The 15,996-nt window shown below is 53.4% G+C and overlaps 4 protein-coding genes across 4 annotated transcripts; 2 read left to right on the top strand and 2 right to left on the bottom strand.

The window, feature by feature from the left end:
• Window positions 1–640: 640 nt before the first annotated feature.
• Window positions 641–3,759, top strand: V2A60_004371 (Clr5 domain-containing protein; the record flags this gene model as incomplete). Its single annotated transcript, XM_083255691.1, has 3 exons — window positions 641–2,200; window positions 2,254–2,432; window positions 2,484–3,759. The coding sequence occupies 3 exons, from the start codon at window positions 641–643 to the stop codon at window positions 3,757–3,759; spliced, it is 3,015 nt and encodes a 1,004-aa protein (XP_083111817.1).
• Window positions 3,760–4,557: 798 nt separating this feature from the next.
• On the top strand, window positions 4,558–5,950 carry V2A60_004370 (S-adenosyl-L-methionine-dependent methyltransferase; the record flags this gene model as incomplete). The annotated part of the gene is made up of 3 exons (XM_083255690.1): window positions 4,558–4,648; window positions 4,708–4,943; window positions 5,015–5,950. 3 exons carry the CDS (start codon window positions 4,558–4,560, stop codon window positions 5,948–5,950), a joined length of 1,263 nt encoding a protein of 420 aa, XP_083111816.1.
• A 903-nt stretch (window positions 5,951–6,853) lies between these two features.
• Window positions 6,854–8,806, bottom strand: V2A60_004369 (uncharacterized protein; the record flags this gene model as incomplete). Its single annotated transcript, XM_083255689.1, has 1 exon — window positions 6,854–8,806. The coding sequence occupies one exon, from the start codon at window positions 8,804–8,806 to the stop codon at window positions 6,854–6,856; it is 1,953 nt and encodes a 650-aa protein (XP_083111815.1).
• Window positions 8,807–9,860: 1,054 nt separating this feature from the next.
• On the bottom strand, window positions 9,861–11,113 carry V2A60_004368 (uncharacterized protein; the record flags this gene model as incomplete). Its single annotated transcript, XM_083255688.1, has 2 exons — window positions 9,861–9,995; window positions 10,112–11,113. The coding sequence occupies 2 exons, from the start codon at window positions 11,111–11,113 to the stop codon at window positions 9,861–9,863; spliced, it is 1,137 nt and encodes a 378-aa protein (XP_083111814.1).
• Between the last annotated feature and the right edge of the window lie 4,883 nt (window positions 11,114–15,996).

The following is a 15,996-nucleotide window of genomic DNA, read 5'->3' as shown; positions in this document are numbered from 1 at the left end:
CCTCCCAGACTCCGTCTACTCTCCTCTCCACTCCCCGCCTACTCTTGTTCTTATCTGACTCTCGACGTTACTAACCAACCGGTGAGGCACAACGGTGCTTCCTTTTGAGTGCTTTATCATTCTTTTTTCGATATCGAAACACAGCTCTTGATAGCGACCAGCCTTGCTTGTCTGCCAACCTTGATTTTTGTAGTCTGTTTGCTGCGCCACTACCCTTAGCACGATTGGCTCACACGGGCTTGGCTTCACTCCTCATCAACAGGCCGCACCACCTCACAGTTCTCACCTGCATCACGGCTTATCACGCCCCTCGCTTTATCTGGACAAGCCCTCTCATTGTATAGTATCTTTTCGCCGGTATCTTTGACGGTTCAGCTGTCGTCCGACCTTGTCTGCTCTCGCCTATACGTCTACGCCGTGCAACTAGCATGGGCTGCATCGTTGAGCCCCTCCACACTTGCTGTTGAATTTTGTCTTTTGGTCTCCCTTGTCCTTGGCTCACCCGCGCGCAAGGGATGCCTTCAAGTCTCGAAAACTAACGGTATCGGCCAAAGGCTAATACATTGCCTGATATTTTCCATCAAACTCGCCGCCTGCCACCCTTGCGCCGTACTGATTCCAGTACCGAGGCAGAACCGCCATGTTTGACCATGATGCGGACAAAATCAGGGCGTCTGGATTCTCTCTCGATGCCTATGACAATATGCGGCAGCACAACTATTTTTCCTCGGGGGAGGATCTAGGGTCTATCGCTCCATCGCAGCTCGCCAAGATGCCTGACGATATGCATCATCGGATAGATTCGCATGCGATGGACTGGACGCCAACTCCAACAGGCCATGGCTCTCATTTCCGCAACCAAAACACATTTCACGACCAAGAAGACTTGATCGATTTTGACGAGATTCCCTCAGCTCATCCCGAAGCTAGCGGTGTAGGACGCCTGGTGGCTCAGTTCGAGCAAAAGGATTATGTGCCCCCTCTACCGCCGAGGCCAATCGTCAATACTGCCCCCAGCCCGGCGGAAACAGACCCGTCAATGACCAACTCATCTTTCTCCTCATATTTTAGCAGTTTGACCAGTGCAGCACACGCCAACCACGCACAAAGCCCTGTCGGTAGCCCTGTTGACTCACACTATGGCTCGTTCGGCGACGTACTCTCAAGGATCACAAGCCCACAGGATATCAACAGCATGGAGTCAAACTCGCCACTTCTTACCTTTGGAACGTTCCCAAACGCGCGGATTGCCAGTCCCCATATCAGTGCCATTCGGGCTCATGTTGCCCCAGGGATATCACACTTTTCGGGAGAGAGTGTGCGGACTCCCATGGTTGGAGAGCCTAAAACAATGCTGGACGCCGAAAGCATGAATACCGATTCCAATATGTTTGGCGATGTCGAGCGAAACATTCTCACTTTTTTGAAGTCGGAAATTGATCCCAACAACCGCCAGCAAAGCTTACAGCCCACACGGCAGGAAAACGAACAAATCCAGCATGGCACTCCTCAAATTTCTCAACAGGCCAGTTTTGCGGCAGCCCAACAAGTTCACCAGCAGCTCAGCCGACAATTGAGCAACAGAAAACAGCCGGCAGTACCTCAACCAGGCCAATTTAATCAGTCGATCCAGTCTACTCAGCTGGTCAAGCCAACTCAGCCCAACCAATCAACACAGCCAGCTCAACCGAGCCTACCTTCACAACCAAGCCAGCCAGCCGAGCCGGTCCATCAGCTTACCCGCCAGCTGAGTGCGGAAAGTAATAATCAGTCGGTCCAGCCGCAGAAAAGACCATTCAAAGGCTCATTTGGGAGCTCAATCGCTTCCGGAACTCCAGGTTTTTCCATCTGGCGGCCTCCATCCTCACCAAAGATAAAGCAAGAACCATCACCCGAGAGCCCTGTAACGTTCTCTAGGAATTTGTTCGAGAAGCCACCGATTCCGCCCAAGCCTAAGCCGAGCCAGGAAACACATCAGATAACGTTAGATTTTAACTCGCCCGCCAAGGACAAGGGAAAGGCCCCAATCAAACCGCCCAAGCCTCCGAAGCCGCCTCGCTCAAGGTTGCAGCCACCACCGAAACCTCCCCGTCCCCAGCTTGACACCAAAGCTCTCATCACCAGCCCTGGCAGCGAACAAGCACCACAGACGCCCGCAACCCCTTCCACGACTGCAGATGTGACTTCACCTGGGCCCTCGGTAAGATATCTGATAAAATAACCCTTCGAGTTAGGGCTAACATGCAGGAATAGTCCTTCAGGCAGGCAGTCTCCGCACTTCGAGGTCATGGTTTGCGTCCAGGCAGAGAGTTGGTACCTGCAGAGGTCTGGGAGCACCACAAACCAACCATTCGCTCCCTATATTTGGATGACCGCAAACCTCTCAAAGAAGTCATGTCCATAATGGCGGACAAGTACAGTTTCCAAGCGACGTGAGTAACACTCAAGGGCTGTAGAAGCAACTGGCTAATATACTGCTGTAGGCCGAAAATGTACAAGACACGATTCTCACAGTGGGGATTCGTCAAGAACAACACCGAGGACGAAGTAAAGAGACTCTTGTCAATGAAGTTCCAACGCGATGCCGAAGGCAAGATTTCCGAATTCGTACGCAATGGCCGGGTAGTGAACCTCGGCACCTATCTTAAGCGTAAAGGTGTCACAGAGTACGACCTCATCGACTTTGAACAGCCTATTGATCTGCCAGCGCATATCCGCTGTCGAACACCAACGCCGCCGCCGCCACCAATTTACTTCCACACCCCCGAGCTGGTCCGGGCTCAGGAAATCCTCGTTAGCAATATTCGGAAAGCCTTTCTTCAGTGCCGCCAATTTGAATCTGAGATTGGCACACAAGTTGGTTGGACCGTGGTCCAAACATGGGGCGCGTGGTCTTCTGAAATTCTGCTGGAAGCCAACTTCTTCTTCGAGGCTTTAGATACCGATACTGGCGGCCAGAGTCTCATGCGGGCATTCAAACAACTGGAAGAAGACCTGAAAACGCTTTCGCCCCTAGGAATCTTTGAGCTATTGACCGGCATGGCAAACCGTGACTTGGGTCTCGTCTCCTCGCTCTGCAAGTATCTCGCCGCGCACTCGACAACCAACCTGGATCGTAACCATCCTATGCGTCTCATTTTCAGTTGTTTATACGAGGTGCAACAGAATCATGGCGCCGCAGTTCTGTCAGAGTTGCTTTGGGGCTGCTCTCCGTTGTTTGCCAACGAGCTGGAGGCCATCTATGGAAGACGGCATCCGTACGTGGTCCGCGCCTGGCTCGATCTTGCGTACTTCAACAACCACGTAAACTTTGACCGGCTTCAGAAGATCTCTCTCGAGCTCCGCATTGTTCAAAAGCAGCTGGAACAGAAGAATGGCGAAACAGACCCCGAGGTATTAATCGTTCGCTATGCGCTCCTTCAACTAATGTACGCGACGGAGCCCAAGTCGGACAATACCAAGCATGCCACAACCGAGCTCTGGGTGACACTGAAGAGCATGAAGGTTCTTTGCAGGATTCGAGACTCCAAGTCGAATGCGTACTGCTACCACAGCCCAGTGCGACTGAGTCCATGGACGAAGCGCTGCCGTCGGCGCTACGATGCTGCTGTGGCCATCTTCGAGGACCACCTTGGTGTCAAGCTGCATCCGTATTTCGAAGAGGACCTTCATACATCGCTGCACGAGCTGGATTCTTCGGATTCTTGGGCTACAGCGCTCGAGCAATCAGGCGGCAGCAACCGATTGGGCTACATCTGAACCAGGCCTTGGATACTCAAAGGCTGTGCTCGTTGCCTTGTGCAGCCTGATATATACAATTTCCTTACTACCCTGACGTCGACTGCACTTCTCATCAGCATACTTGGTTGAAGCGTCTTCCTGTCAGGGGATTCCGTGTTTGATACGACTTGTTGATTTTGTTCTTCGTTTTGCTCTTCGCTTTCGAACGTTGCCTCTTTTTTTTTCTTCCTTTTTCTTTTCGCGCTGAATATTGATGGAATTGGTGTGGACGCAGTTACATCGCGACCCTCCTCATTTCACACTGTACAATTAGTCTTAACATTTGATCGCGAGCGTTCGAAATGAGAAACGATACCAACCTGGCGGCGGGCCAGCTTCACGAGCGACAGCATAGCTATTTCTTTCCAATATATTTTCTTGTCGGGGCAGCAGTGGGTGGACGGATAGCGGAAAGGGGAGCATTATTCGGAGATGGGGAGGCGACCAAAAATATCATGAGGCTTTGCTGTTTTCTTTTCTTTGCCGATTCGGCAATTTGGCACGTTACTAGCACCTGCCCACGTATGCACATAATAGTATCACGTGTTGATTTCTAAAAGAAACAATAAAATCATACAATAATTGCGAAAATCATGGCAGTGAAACAGCTTCATTGCTATTTCCATATCTGCCATCACATATGCTGTTCTCCTGTTCTCCTGTCCGAGGTCGTAGCTTGTGAGGAATCATTACTTAACTGCATTTTTTGGTGGTGGAGTGCCGACCATGGCAAAATTTGGGCATGCACCTTGGACCCCCTGGCAACACTGCGCCATCATGTTGACCACGCAGTCACGTCGTGCTTGCCCTAAATTAGTGATTCAAAGTACCTGCAAGAGGCTCTCTTCATCCTACAGGACGATCAAAGGTCAGTCTGGCCCCCCCGAAGGCTCCCTCTGTCGCGCAACTCCTCACCAAGAAGCCTAGAGTTCGACGTCCTCTTTCTCCGCCAGCAAGGGGTCAAGTTTCCGAAATGGCACCTCACAGCACCCATCAGACGTGACACCCGCGTCAAGCTGTCCTATGGCGCTTCTGTTTCTTCGTCGGACCTGATTGGCAAGCAGATCCTGGGCCGCACCGTGGACGACAAGGGCAATGTCGTCGCTATACATGAGCCTACACTGGCGAGCTACATTGTCAACAGCGACAGATCCGCCACGCCGGTTCGTTGCCAGACAGCCCCCTCCCCCTCCTCACTTGGTAACTTTTTACATTGACTTCTTTTCGCTTCTAGATTTACCCCAGCGACGCCGAGACAATCGTGTCGCTGCTTGACCTCAACCTGAACCGTCCCGGCGAGGACGGCGAGGACGGCGAGGAGGGGCAGGACGACGGCCCCTTTGAGGTCTTTGAAGCCGGCACCGGCATGGGCAGCCTGAGCCTGCACATTGCGCGCGCCCTGCACGCCGCCAACCCGCCCGTCCCGCCGGCGCTGCGGCACATCCTCCGCAGCAGCCCCCTGGCGCGCAACGTCGCGGCCGCGGGCGGGGTGCTCGAGCTCGCCGCCGGCGAGGCCGCCCTGCTGGCCGGCTACAAGGCCTCGCGGCGCGCCGTCCTGCAGACGCTCGACCGCAACGGCAAGCACACGCGCGCCGCGTACAAGATTGTCCGCAACTTTCGCCGCGCGCAGTACCTCGCCGACGTGGACTTTCACGTCGTCGACAGCGTGGACAGCTACGTCTCGGCGCGGCTCGCCGCCTCGGGCGGCCGGCCCGTCTTCTCCCGCGCCGTGCTCGACCTGCCGGCCGCCCAGCAGCACGCCGGCAGGCTCGTCCAGGCGCTGCACCGCAACGCCGTGCTCGTCCTGTTCAACCCCTCCGTCAGCCAGATCGCCGAGTTCCAGGCCTGGGCGCTCGAGAGCAAGGCCCCGCTGCGGCTGGAAAAGGTGCTCGAGCTCCCCACCACGTCGACGGCGGACGGGGTGCGCGACGGCGGCTGCGGCGGCAGACACTGGGATGTCAAGATCGTCAAGCCCAAGCCGGTGCCGAAGGAGGTGACGCATGTCGAAGATTTGGAGAACGAATCTGCCGCAGAGCAAGAACCAGTCGTGGTCATGCGGCCCAAGGTCGGCGGGCGGGTCGCTGGCGGTGGCTTCATTGCGGTGTATCGCAAGTGGCCGGCTGAAATGAGCACACCGACCGAAGAACCCGAAACGCAATCAGAAGCGTAGAGGGCCAAGAAGGCTTCAAGTTAGTCTTGTATTATACTCTGTATACCATCGAATGTAATAAATACACAGCCACATAGACAGTTGCATGATTAAGAGAGAGATTGGAAGAAGGGACTCAATGTCAAATGTAAATGACCGCCTGCTAATTATGCCAACGCTATCCAAGCAACAAAATAATGTGATGGGGGGGTATCTAAATGCATATAGGCCCAAACAAAAACCCATCTCGCCCAAAGAAATTGCCTGTTTTTAGCCGCTCCGTTTCATGCCATCATAACGACGTAAGTCCGACGATATACAGAGATGTATATATCCGCTGGCAAACAATATGCAACAAGAGAGAATTAGGAGCGAAGAAAAGAAAAGAAAAATAAATGAGAAGGAGCCAAAACAAGCGCAAAAAAAGAAAATAAAACCAAACGACAAAATCACACAAAAGTCGTCAAGCATCCAAGGGGCGTTGGCAAGAAAAGCACAATGCCCAGCACGGCTTCAAAAGCTGCGCCCCTCGGTGCTTGCTCGAAGCAGACATGCGTAGTAGCAAGCAAGCTCACGAGATTGGAGGGGCGCGCCAGGTACTGGCGGCACCTTGACTGAGGGGGAGAGGAAACCGGACCAAGCGGCTCTCTGCCAGGCAAGAATAGAGGGAGAAATGAGAAGAGAGAGAGAAAAAACGGATGGCGTGAGAGCGACATCCTCGTTCGGGCGTGAGCCCTTACCGCTCTGAGCGTGTAATTGGCAGAACTACTGCTGCCAAGGTCTTTTTTTGGGGTCAAGGTGTTGTAACAACAAGATGTCGCTGCCATTGGTAATCATGAGAACCAATGGAATAGCTTGCGCTTTTCCTGCGACATGTCTCTAAGAGAGAAGTGTAAGGGAACAAAAAAAAAAGGTAAGAAACTGTTACAGGCTAGTAACTCGGTCCGGTGCACGAGCGCAGCAGACAGTGAGCTTCAGGCTGGTTCCCAATTCTTGGCACTCATTCAGGAGTGCCTTGTCGTCCCATATGCTCTTTCGGCCTTCCCTGATGCCCGCTGCATTCTCGTAGCAGCGCGTGTACCACCAGCGGCCTACGCGGGTCACCATCTTGGTGATGTTGGCGTCTGCGGCTGGGCCATTCTCTTTCATCAGATCCGAGAGGCTAGCTGGGGCCTGTGGCTGCGGCTTTTTGCCCGATCCGCCGCTGCTTCTCGGCTGGATGATGGAGCTTGCCACGGGAACTCCAACCTTTGCTGCACGGATGCCCGAGAAGCCTCCGCTTCCAAGCAGCTTCACCAGGATGTCGGCGGCAGAGGCGAGGCTCGTCGCAGGCGACTGCTCATGAATCCTCTCCTTCAAGTGCCGCATTGTGCGACGACCTCTGTTGCCCATGTTGTTCAGGTCAAGATCGAGAATGGCCAGCTCCAAGTAGCCCCCAGCCTTGAGCACTCGCCGCGACTCGGCAATGATGTTGCGATAGTGTGACTCAGGTGCGGCGACTGGAAAGCGATACACAACCGAGTCAAAGCTTTGGGGTGCAAAAGGGAATTTGGACAGATGATCGAGATATTGGACCTGATGATGATTCGGCGGACTCAGGAGAGCATTCGATTCCCCCTTCTTAATATTCTCTCTCAGTGGAGCGCGGGGAGAGAGATTGTAAAAGTTGGCCTTGGGGTAGGTCTCGGCAACGTAAAAAGACCAGTCATCATTTCCAAGTCCGTCAATTACCAAGATTGAGTGGCGAGCCGCGTCAGAAGAAGAGTCTGACTTGTCTGCGATCAATTCATGGCGGATATCACTGAAAAGCACGTGCCCGAACGTAAGCCACTTGCTGACAGTCATTGAGCCAACACGAAGGTTGACTTGTGCCAAGGGTGAGCTATAGTCAAAAGAACTAGAGCTGCTACCTGAAAGTCGTGTCTTAGTAGAAGCAGAACTGTGGCGCCGCGATCCGCCAGACTCAGCACTCCTTCGATTCATCCAGAGACTTTCATCGCCAGCACCGAGAGAGGAGTGGTGTGGTTGAAACGCCGCTCTAAGCCTCTCAGTCATGTCGGCGCTGCAGTAGCTTGATCGCGACATCTCAGAGAGCATAGAAACCTTCCTCTCAGCAACAACAGGAGACTCCAGTTGGAATGCCTGGCCGAGCTTCTCTTGGTAGGTTTCCAGGTGGAAAGGCGTTCCCTTGGAAGACGTTGTCGATCGCCTGAGACGCCCTGAATCAACTCCCAGGAGATCATTGTATTCATCCCATATCTCATCTTCCACGGGTGGATCATCTGGTTTCGGAATAATGGCAGTAGCTCCTGCAAAGCCGCAGAGCCCAGATGATGTAGAGCTTGTGCAAGCCGTTCCGACTGAAAATTTTCTTGGTGAAAATGATAAGAACTCTCTCTGCGGTGTGTCGTCAATGATGCCACTGTTGGGATGAAGGTTTTGTGAAGTAGTCAGTGTAGCGGTACTGCCACCTGTTGAGTCCTCCGTAATGAGTCCAGAACTAGATGTTGAGAATAGCGGATCAAGACCACGCGCGATTGATGCGGGTTCCTTTGACTCTAGAGGATCAGGCTGCTGCTGCAAACTTGCTCTGAAGGGTCGAGAAAAACTTCTTGGGGAGGTGGGGTTGTGATAGCGCGTGGCAACTTTGGGAATGCGGCCAACTTGCTGAAGTCGACTCGGCCTGCGAGCTGGTATTGAGACATCTTCGTTGACAGCAAGTGCCAACGTAGCGGTAGTTGTGGTGCTGTCAATAATAGGCGAAGGGCGTCGAAGCTCAAAAGAATTGGATGCGATGTGCCGTGGAAGAACATTGGCAGCATACAAGACGTCGTGAACTTTGGGGTCCTCGGCGTCTCCATGCTCAGAAGAATCCATGATTGCATAATATGGAACTGAGCGTTTATCGACTTCCACTGTTGTTACAGTTGCGGCAACAGTAGCACCTAAAGTACTGTCAGGCTCTGGTGTATTCTTCGACCGTCCGAAGAAATTCCATTTGCGCGGCGAGCGTTGCTTCTTCTTCAATTTGCGGGGAGCTTGTTGCGAGAGGATAGAATTTTGAGAATAATCTCTGTGAAGTTCCAGATGAGAGTCATCCGATAGCACACTGGTATCAATGCTGGTAAGAGGCGATCCCGATACACCTGATGTATCGATCGGTTGCGGAAGCCGTAGTGGACTATCAGGCGCAGTTTGCAATCTCTGGACGGAGCGGCGCAAGGCCAAGGTCGGTCGTTCGATTCCGTCTTCTGAGTCACTGCTGTTATAGAAGCGATTCTCCCTGTAAGGTAGTAGAGATGGTTGAAGTTTAGTCGAATACGTGGTGAGCTCTCTGTCGACAGGTAGAGTATTGTTGTCTGTCGGTGACGATTCGGAGCTCTTGTTCTTGTTTTCTACTACTCCACCGCCCGAAATGATGACCGGGTGCATACGTTCAGCAAAGAATGAGTCTTCGCTCGCAATTGTTTCTTGCGACGCCTGCGGCCCAGCGAAATTGTAAGTGTGAGTCGCGCCACCACTTCGACGGCGCACAGCCCCAATCTTCCCATAGCCTTCATGGCCTGTACCAGCCGCGGGGCCTTTTCTTGCAAGTTTCCGTGCTTCCTTCTTTTCGTCTTGATCTTCGCTCGTCTTCCTGCGCCCAAAGAAGTTGAAGCGGCTGGTCGAGGATTTGGCGCTTGAAGTGGACTTCGCAGTGTGTGGCCTGGATGACGTCGCAGTCTCCTTTGCTGCTAGAAAACTACTGGTATCAATTGGGAGGTGAGATATCGATGCATTCTTTGGAGGTTTGATTGGGGAGGACGACTTCCGGGAGTGGCTAGTAGACGCACTGCCTCTTCTGTCACCTAAGCCGGGTCTGCTACCGCGCAAGTTGCTTTGAATGACTGGGACGGGGTCGAATAATTGAGATTTCAAGTCCGGAGTACCTTTACGGCTCGGACGAAGAGGTATTGGTGGTCGCTGAGGTGGGGACGTTGTCCCTTTTCCTTTGTTCCCGGTGTCGAATGTCTTTTCCGATTGCGTTGCGTCTTCCTTCGTCCTTCCAAACTTTTGGGACGACTTCCTAGGCGGTGGGTTAGGAGGCGCTGCCGCAGTTTTTCCTGAGCGTTTTTGGGGTGTGCTTCGCCCCCCATCCCTGACTGTTGAGCTTGATGACGAGGAGGTAACCGATTCTCGAACCGCCGCTAGACCCCGAGGATCTGGAGCTATCGTATCTGCGTCGGGAATGCTGCCAGCCCGTCGACGGGTAACAGGAGGCCTGGTGTTTGACGGGCTAAACTGCTTAGGTTTTGTGTAGTAGCTAGGACGGCTCGGTACAAGTAAGCCCGGTGATTGCGACGAAATTGAGGTCGGTGTAGTGTCGCGGCTGTACGGGCCTGGTCCAGGAGACGCGGAGAATTTAGTTGACGGGCTGGCACTGACCGTACTTAACTGCGAACTGCTTCCTGAAAATACTGCACTAGCAGGAGTAGGAGGTGGTAAATCATGCGTTGAAAGCTTGTACAGGCCATCGGTAGAAGGCTTGCGTGCCCCCAGTGAGCTTTGCTGTTCATGGTTGCGATAGCGGTCCAATTCCGGGTAGATGAATGGTGATTTTGGAGTTGCTGATCCTATATCTAGTGACTTCTTCGAGGTGACTGCGTCCAGCTTTGTCGGCTTCGAGCCAATGTCGAGATAGATATCAAGAGCTTCGTCAATCGATGCCATAGACTGTCTTTTCGGTGACGACGAAACTTGGCGGGCGTCCTCCATAATTGTGGCGTTGCGAGACGAAATCGATTTGCGCTTGATAGATTGCTCCCCAAGACTCTTCAAGCTACTTTCGTAAGACATGCCGGAGGAAGACGAGTCGAGGCTGCCTTGGGTGCGACTTCGCGAAGAGGCGGAACCAGACACGCTGATGGAGGGCATTCGTCTGGGTTCATGGCTCTGCGGCGGAGAAGTCGGAACTGGCAGTCCCGACTCGGATCTTCCTGCTACCCTGACCAACTTATTTGGAGCTCTCGACTGCTGTTGCCTGATCTTTTCCGGCTTGGTGAGAAATGCTTCACGGGTCGCATGGGAGTTGACCGGTCGGGGTAGACCTCCTGTGGTGAGGGTCTGCGTCCTCCGTGACCGAACGCCATCAGATGGATTAGCAGGCAGGCCGTATCCCCCAAACTCTCGCTTGAGAGATGCCATGGTGGTGGTGCATCAAGCAAGGAATTTCTAGCAAATTTGACTCATAGTCTGTGAGAGCCTGCTTCACACCACTGCGTATCACTGCGCGGTCCGAATAGTGGCGTAAGGAATGATTGACTATGACTTCCTTGATGGCTCGCAAGAGTAAAAGAGACACAGAGAGGTTCACTCCTAAAGGGTTGCTCTTTTGATGCAGGTCGTTTGTTGTTGGTTAACAGCGGTCATGGGACTGTAACCAGACCGTCAGTATCCAGTTGCTGGTAAAAGCTCTGTCAAAAGCCGCCAGCAGATATCCAAGTGGTGTATCTCAGACGGAAAGATGTTGTGAGAGACTGAGGATAGGACAAGTTGATTTTTTATTTAACTGAACTGGCACACCAACGGTGAATACGAAGGAGTCCTTAGGTGGAGGGGGAATCGGCGCGAGGTGGTGGGGAGCGAAAATCGACAGTGTGCGGGTAAGCTGACGGGGCCGGGGACAGGTTAAAATTCCCTTTTGGCCGCCTCGAAAAGGGAAACAAGGGTACTGAGGCTCCCAGCGTGGTGTAGAAGAATTTCGAGGTTGTGAATGACGGGAAATAGACGTGACAAAAAGAAATCAGTCTGTAGAGTAGTACCCGGAGACTTTGCTTGATCGTATTCAGGTAGCAAGTTTCGCATGTAGTCGACAACTTGCAACCCTAATGACAAGAAGAGAGGAAGAAATGACAACGGGATATCAAGGTGGTGTGGCGACCGGAAAAGCCATGGTATTTAGACGAGTATCAGGACTGCGGGAAAACAGTGATGTGGGCGAAGGCAAGAGGCCAGGCGTGGATGGACGTGACTGCACCTATACTTACACCTCTAGGATCTGGTGGCGGCACTTGAAAACACGTCCAGAGGTGTGCAGAACTTTGCTCTATTTTGGCACAAGGCCAGCACCCCTGGCCGCATTTCCCCAGGCAGAGCGCACCCCTCTATGGCTGGAGTCGCCGAACGCCATAGGACAAAGTGCCAACTTCGGCATAGTATCAGTATGAGCAAGCAAGACCACGACCTACAGAGAAATCTTGTTGGGTGGACGGGCGGGCCCCAAAGCAGCCACTTGACAGGCGAACTGCGCCGTGGTGTCGGTGGGATCCTGCCCATCGACCTGCATGGGCAACTTGTCCTATGGGAGGGCGATGGTGCCGGGATGGTGCTGTAATTGGGCATCAACACGATACGCCCCCCCCTGCAGGCTTGAGGGAGCGGGCCATTGTCTACCTGTTGCCTCTGGTGCTGAACGCGCAACCACCAACTAACATGCGGCGCCCATGGTGGGCCTTGGAACGAGGCACCAAGGAATTGGCACTGTTAATAGCCCTGTTGTATGACCAGAATATCCACGGCGGCTGTTTGTGGTCCCTGGCACCACGGCAGGGAAGGAATGGCCCGGCGGGCTGGCCCAGAACCTTAGCTTATTAGCCCAGTAGGGTCTTGTACTAAGTAATGGAGGCGTGCTTTAAAAACATCCTAGTTGTGGTGCTTTTGTGTGGTGTCATGGTCCATGGCGGCGCGTGGGTTGTGGCCAGTAGATGGTAGTTGTGTGGATATCACTTCCAAAAACCGGAGGAGTGATAACGTTAGCCGGACGCTAATAGACCGACTCCAGGACGGCCGACAGGCTCTGCGGCGCCCTGTAACGTACACTGATCCCGTCCTTCGAAACACAGTGGGTGACAAAAAGTATGCACGAGGCCTTCTCATACCTCTCATCCGTCCTTGACAGGAACCCCGGCGTTGCAATGATCGAAAAGATGATTTTTCGGCTTTGGACGACGCCCGCCAACTGCTTGCAATGAGTTGGATGCTGCCAAACGGTTAGCAGGATATGCGTGTCTCGGACATGCAGCTCTGTATGTCTCACTGATTGCCCTCCGACAGGACGATCTGGCAAGCGAACTGGGGAATGGCGCAGTTAGTAACTAGCGACTAGGGAAATGGCGCCCGCCACAAATGCTCGCCCGCTAACCGTCGCGCGTCAACTCGTTGTGGTGGTGTGCCGAGCACAATGGCATTGAAGTTGCAACTTACCACACTGTGGTTGACATCAGAGCGGTTGTGCAGCACTGACTAGAACCAATGGGTCAGCAAGCTACCATGGCGCCGACCAGCACGCGTTTGTCTACTGGTACAAAGCAGATGCGTGCAGCAATCGAGGTCGGCCATGCAATGCAGCCATATTGATCCGTATGGTTCCGTAATTGCACGGAGCCAGCCTCAAAGACATGCTGTGCCCTACTAGCGCAACACGGCTGCGGATTATATTGCTGCGAGCTTGGAGGCCGAAGACGGCCAAACGGCCGTACAGGGGGGCGGCTTGATTGTGCGATTGGTGTTGAAAAGCCTTCAGCTCGGGGCCAGAATCCACCAGAAACGGAGATGTTAGTTAGTGATCGTCGTGTGCTTCCAGTTTTGACCTGCATGGCCCGCACGATGACCTCGTCAACTCGTTACTCAGTACTTAGATTACCTGTCTCCGCCAATGTCAGTGAGAAGGGAAGAATGAATTCGAGAGTTTTGAAGGCACGTCATATATGATGAGGGAGTGTCAGATATCACACCCTCTATAACGCGGACTCGAAACCCCAGCTAAGTTGCACAATGCACAGGGAGCATCTCCCGTCCTACCCAAGGTGGTGGGAGAGGGAACAAACAGTGAAAAATCTGCGCACACATCACCCACTTTGCTTGTCTCCTTTTTCGTGACAGTCCCGCGCCATTTGGCTTGAATCTGGATAGCGGCAAGCAATTGGTTGAAAGTCTGGCAGTCCAGAAGTGTAGCGCCACTACGATTGGACAATAATTGTCCAATGGCACCGCAGTGCTCTGGCCTCTGATACCCCTGCAAGGCATTTAAGAGAATAGCAGTCGGCAGCCTTTCAAGTCCATACCAGTAATTCGTTTAGAGGAATCACTCGTGTTTCTTTGTCAGTAGCAAGAGTAAGCTGTTTCTGGGTCCAGATTGATGGCATCCTGTACCGCGGCAGTGGTTGTAGAGACACACCGGGGTATAACTCCCCACGGCGTCAATCACTGACTGCCAGATTTGTCTGAATTATTAGACATCAAGCTCATTCTCAGTGGCAAAAGTGCCACGCTGTCAGGCGTTTTTTACCGAGCTCGTGCAATTGGAAGATGTGTTGGCACTACGCCGTTGCTCAATGACGGGACTCGACGATACTATTCTTGGATGCCGCTGATATCGACCTGGTAAGCAAAATTTTGCAAGGCAGTGCTGCAGTAGATGCATCCCTGGGCGGAAATGGCTGCAGCCAGCCTGCCAAGCTGAAAAGCCTGCTAAGTTGTAAACCATGTAATACCGCTGCTTGCATCGTGGCAGCAGCTTGGTAGCCGCGGGCTAGCTAGTGCATCTGCGAGCCATATCGATGCCGTAAGACCTGCATACTTGCAGATATGTGAAAGCCTGACGGAAATGGAAGCACGGCGTTGGAATCTGTAGCTGGGTTGGGCATTAAGAGGCAGCCAGCTACTTACTTGCAAAATGCAGAAGCCAGCAGTTGGCTGCTTCGCCACACACTGCCACACACTGCCACACCCGCTGCCCCAGTGAGGCTAGTGACGTGGCAGGGTCAACGCCGCGAGACGTAAAAATGGCCACAGCGGGCTGGTCCGAAGCTACTGGCAACAGAACGTCGCAACGCCTGCGAACTAACAAGAGGCTAGTGAGGGATGGCAATTGGCGGCTCCAGAGGCCCATCACAGACAGAGACACGTTTCAATGGGTAATCGTAGATCTCTCGTCTCCACGTCTCGTGGGTCGTTGACGATGACGCCGAGCCAAGTACGAAGTCTTCCTCGCCGCCTACTCCTCGCCCGGCGCGAGGTCACCCGACGTCTCCGACCGCTCTTTACGGCGTCACAGCCAGTGGCCATATGACATCCGACCCGTCGGGGCCATGGCGGGGTCGCCTTGCCTGCCTTGTTGCCCACGTTGTGTCCTGGACCGAATGAGTATACCGACCAGTCGAGTAAGCCGACGCGAGACAAGGCAACCTGGCTACGGGCAATCCATCTTACGTTCTGTATCCCAAACCTCTGGGCCGCGCTGCCCTTTCAGCCAAATGCTTTCTGACGAATCGCGCCGTGCAGAATACGTTCCTACTACCGTTAGCGCCAGTCAATTACCGCGCCTAGAGCTTTTGTCAGGGACGCTGTCTGGAGGGCAAGTCCGTCCTGCAACGCCATTGGCTATCGAGAGAAGCTGGGCCAAACCCCGACAGGAGCCTCACGTTGCCCTCAGACATTGACTGGTCAGCATTTGTTACTCGCCTCTCCTCTTTGCCCCGTGCGTGCGAAATAGTCCACGTGCTAAACTGCCTTGTTTTGTGCAGGTCGGTTGGCTTGTTGAGGAGTGCACCCGTGATCGCCTCTGCTGACAATGATGAAGCTCGCCTACCAAAGGCTCACAATGCAAATGAAAGGTGTATGTTTCCTGCAGCGCGGTCCAACCCCTGCTCCATGAACCAGGGACTTCGAAAGACACCCGGTTACGATGCTTTCATATCTATCAATGTCTTGGCCACCACTCAGTACAACGCCTCTCACAAGCTAGGGCTTGCGTGCTTGGTCGATGATGGTCACCTGGCCACGCCTATCATCCATCGCAAAAGCGTGGACATGTCTTGCGCTGCCCTTGATTCATTACCCTATCGCACATTTATCACGCCTGTTTCATTTCCACTTGCAAGCTTTGGCCACTTTTATCTACACCATTTAGGACCCTCGAAGCTGACAGTGGTCTGGTTGGCTGTACCATTGACTACCTGGCGAGCCCTGGCAAGCGGCAAAAGAAGTCATATGACTGGTGTACACCGTCATAAGAACCCTACAGGCGA

The sequence above is a fragment of the Cordyceps javanica genome, chromosome 3, assembly GCF_051103115.1.
Source record: "Cordyceps javanica chromosome 3, complete sequence".
NCBI classification, from domain to species: Eukaryota; Fungi; Ascomycota; class Sordariomycetes; order Hypocreales; family Cordycipitaceae; genus Cordyceps; species Cordyceps javanica.
The sequence above is the reverse complement of the archived record's forward strand: the minus strand, read 5'-3'. Positions and strand labels throughout refer to the sequence as shown.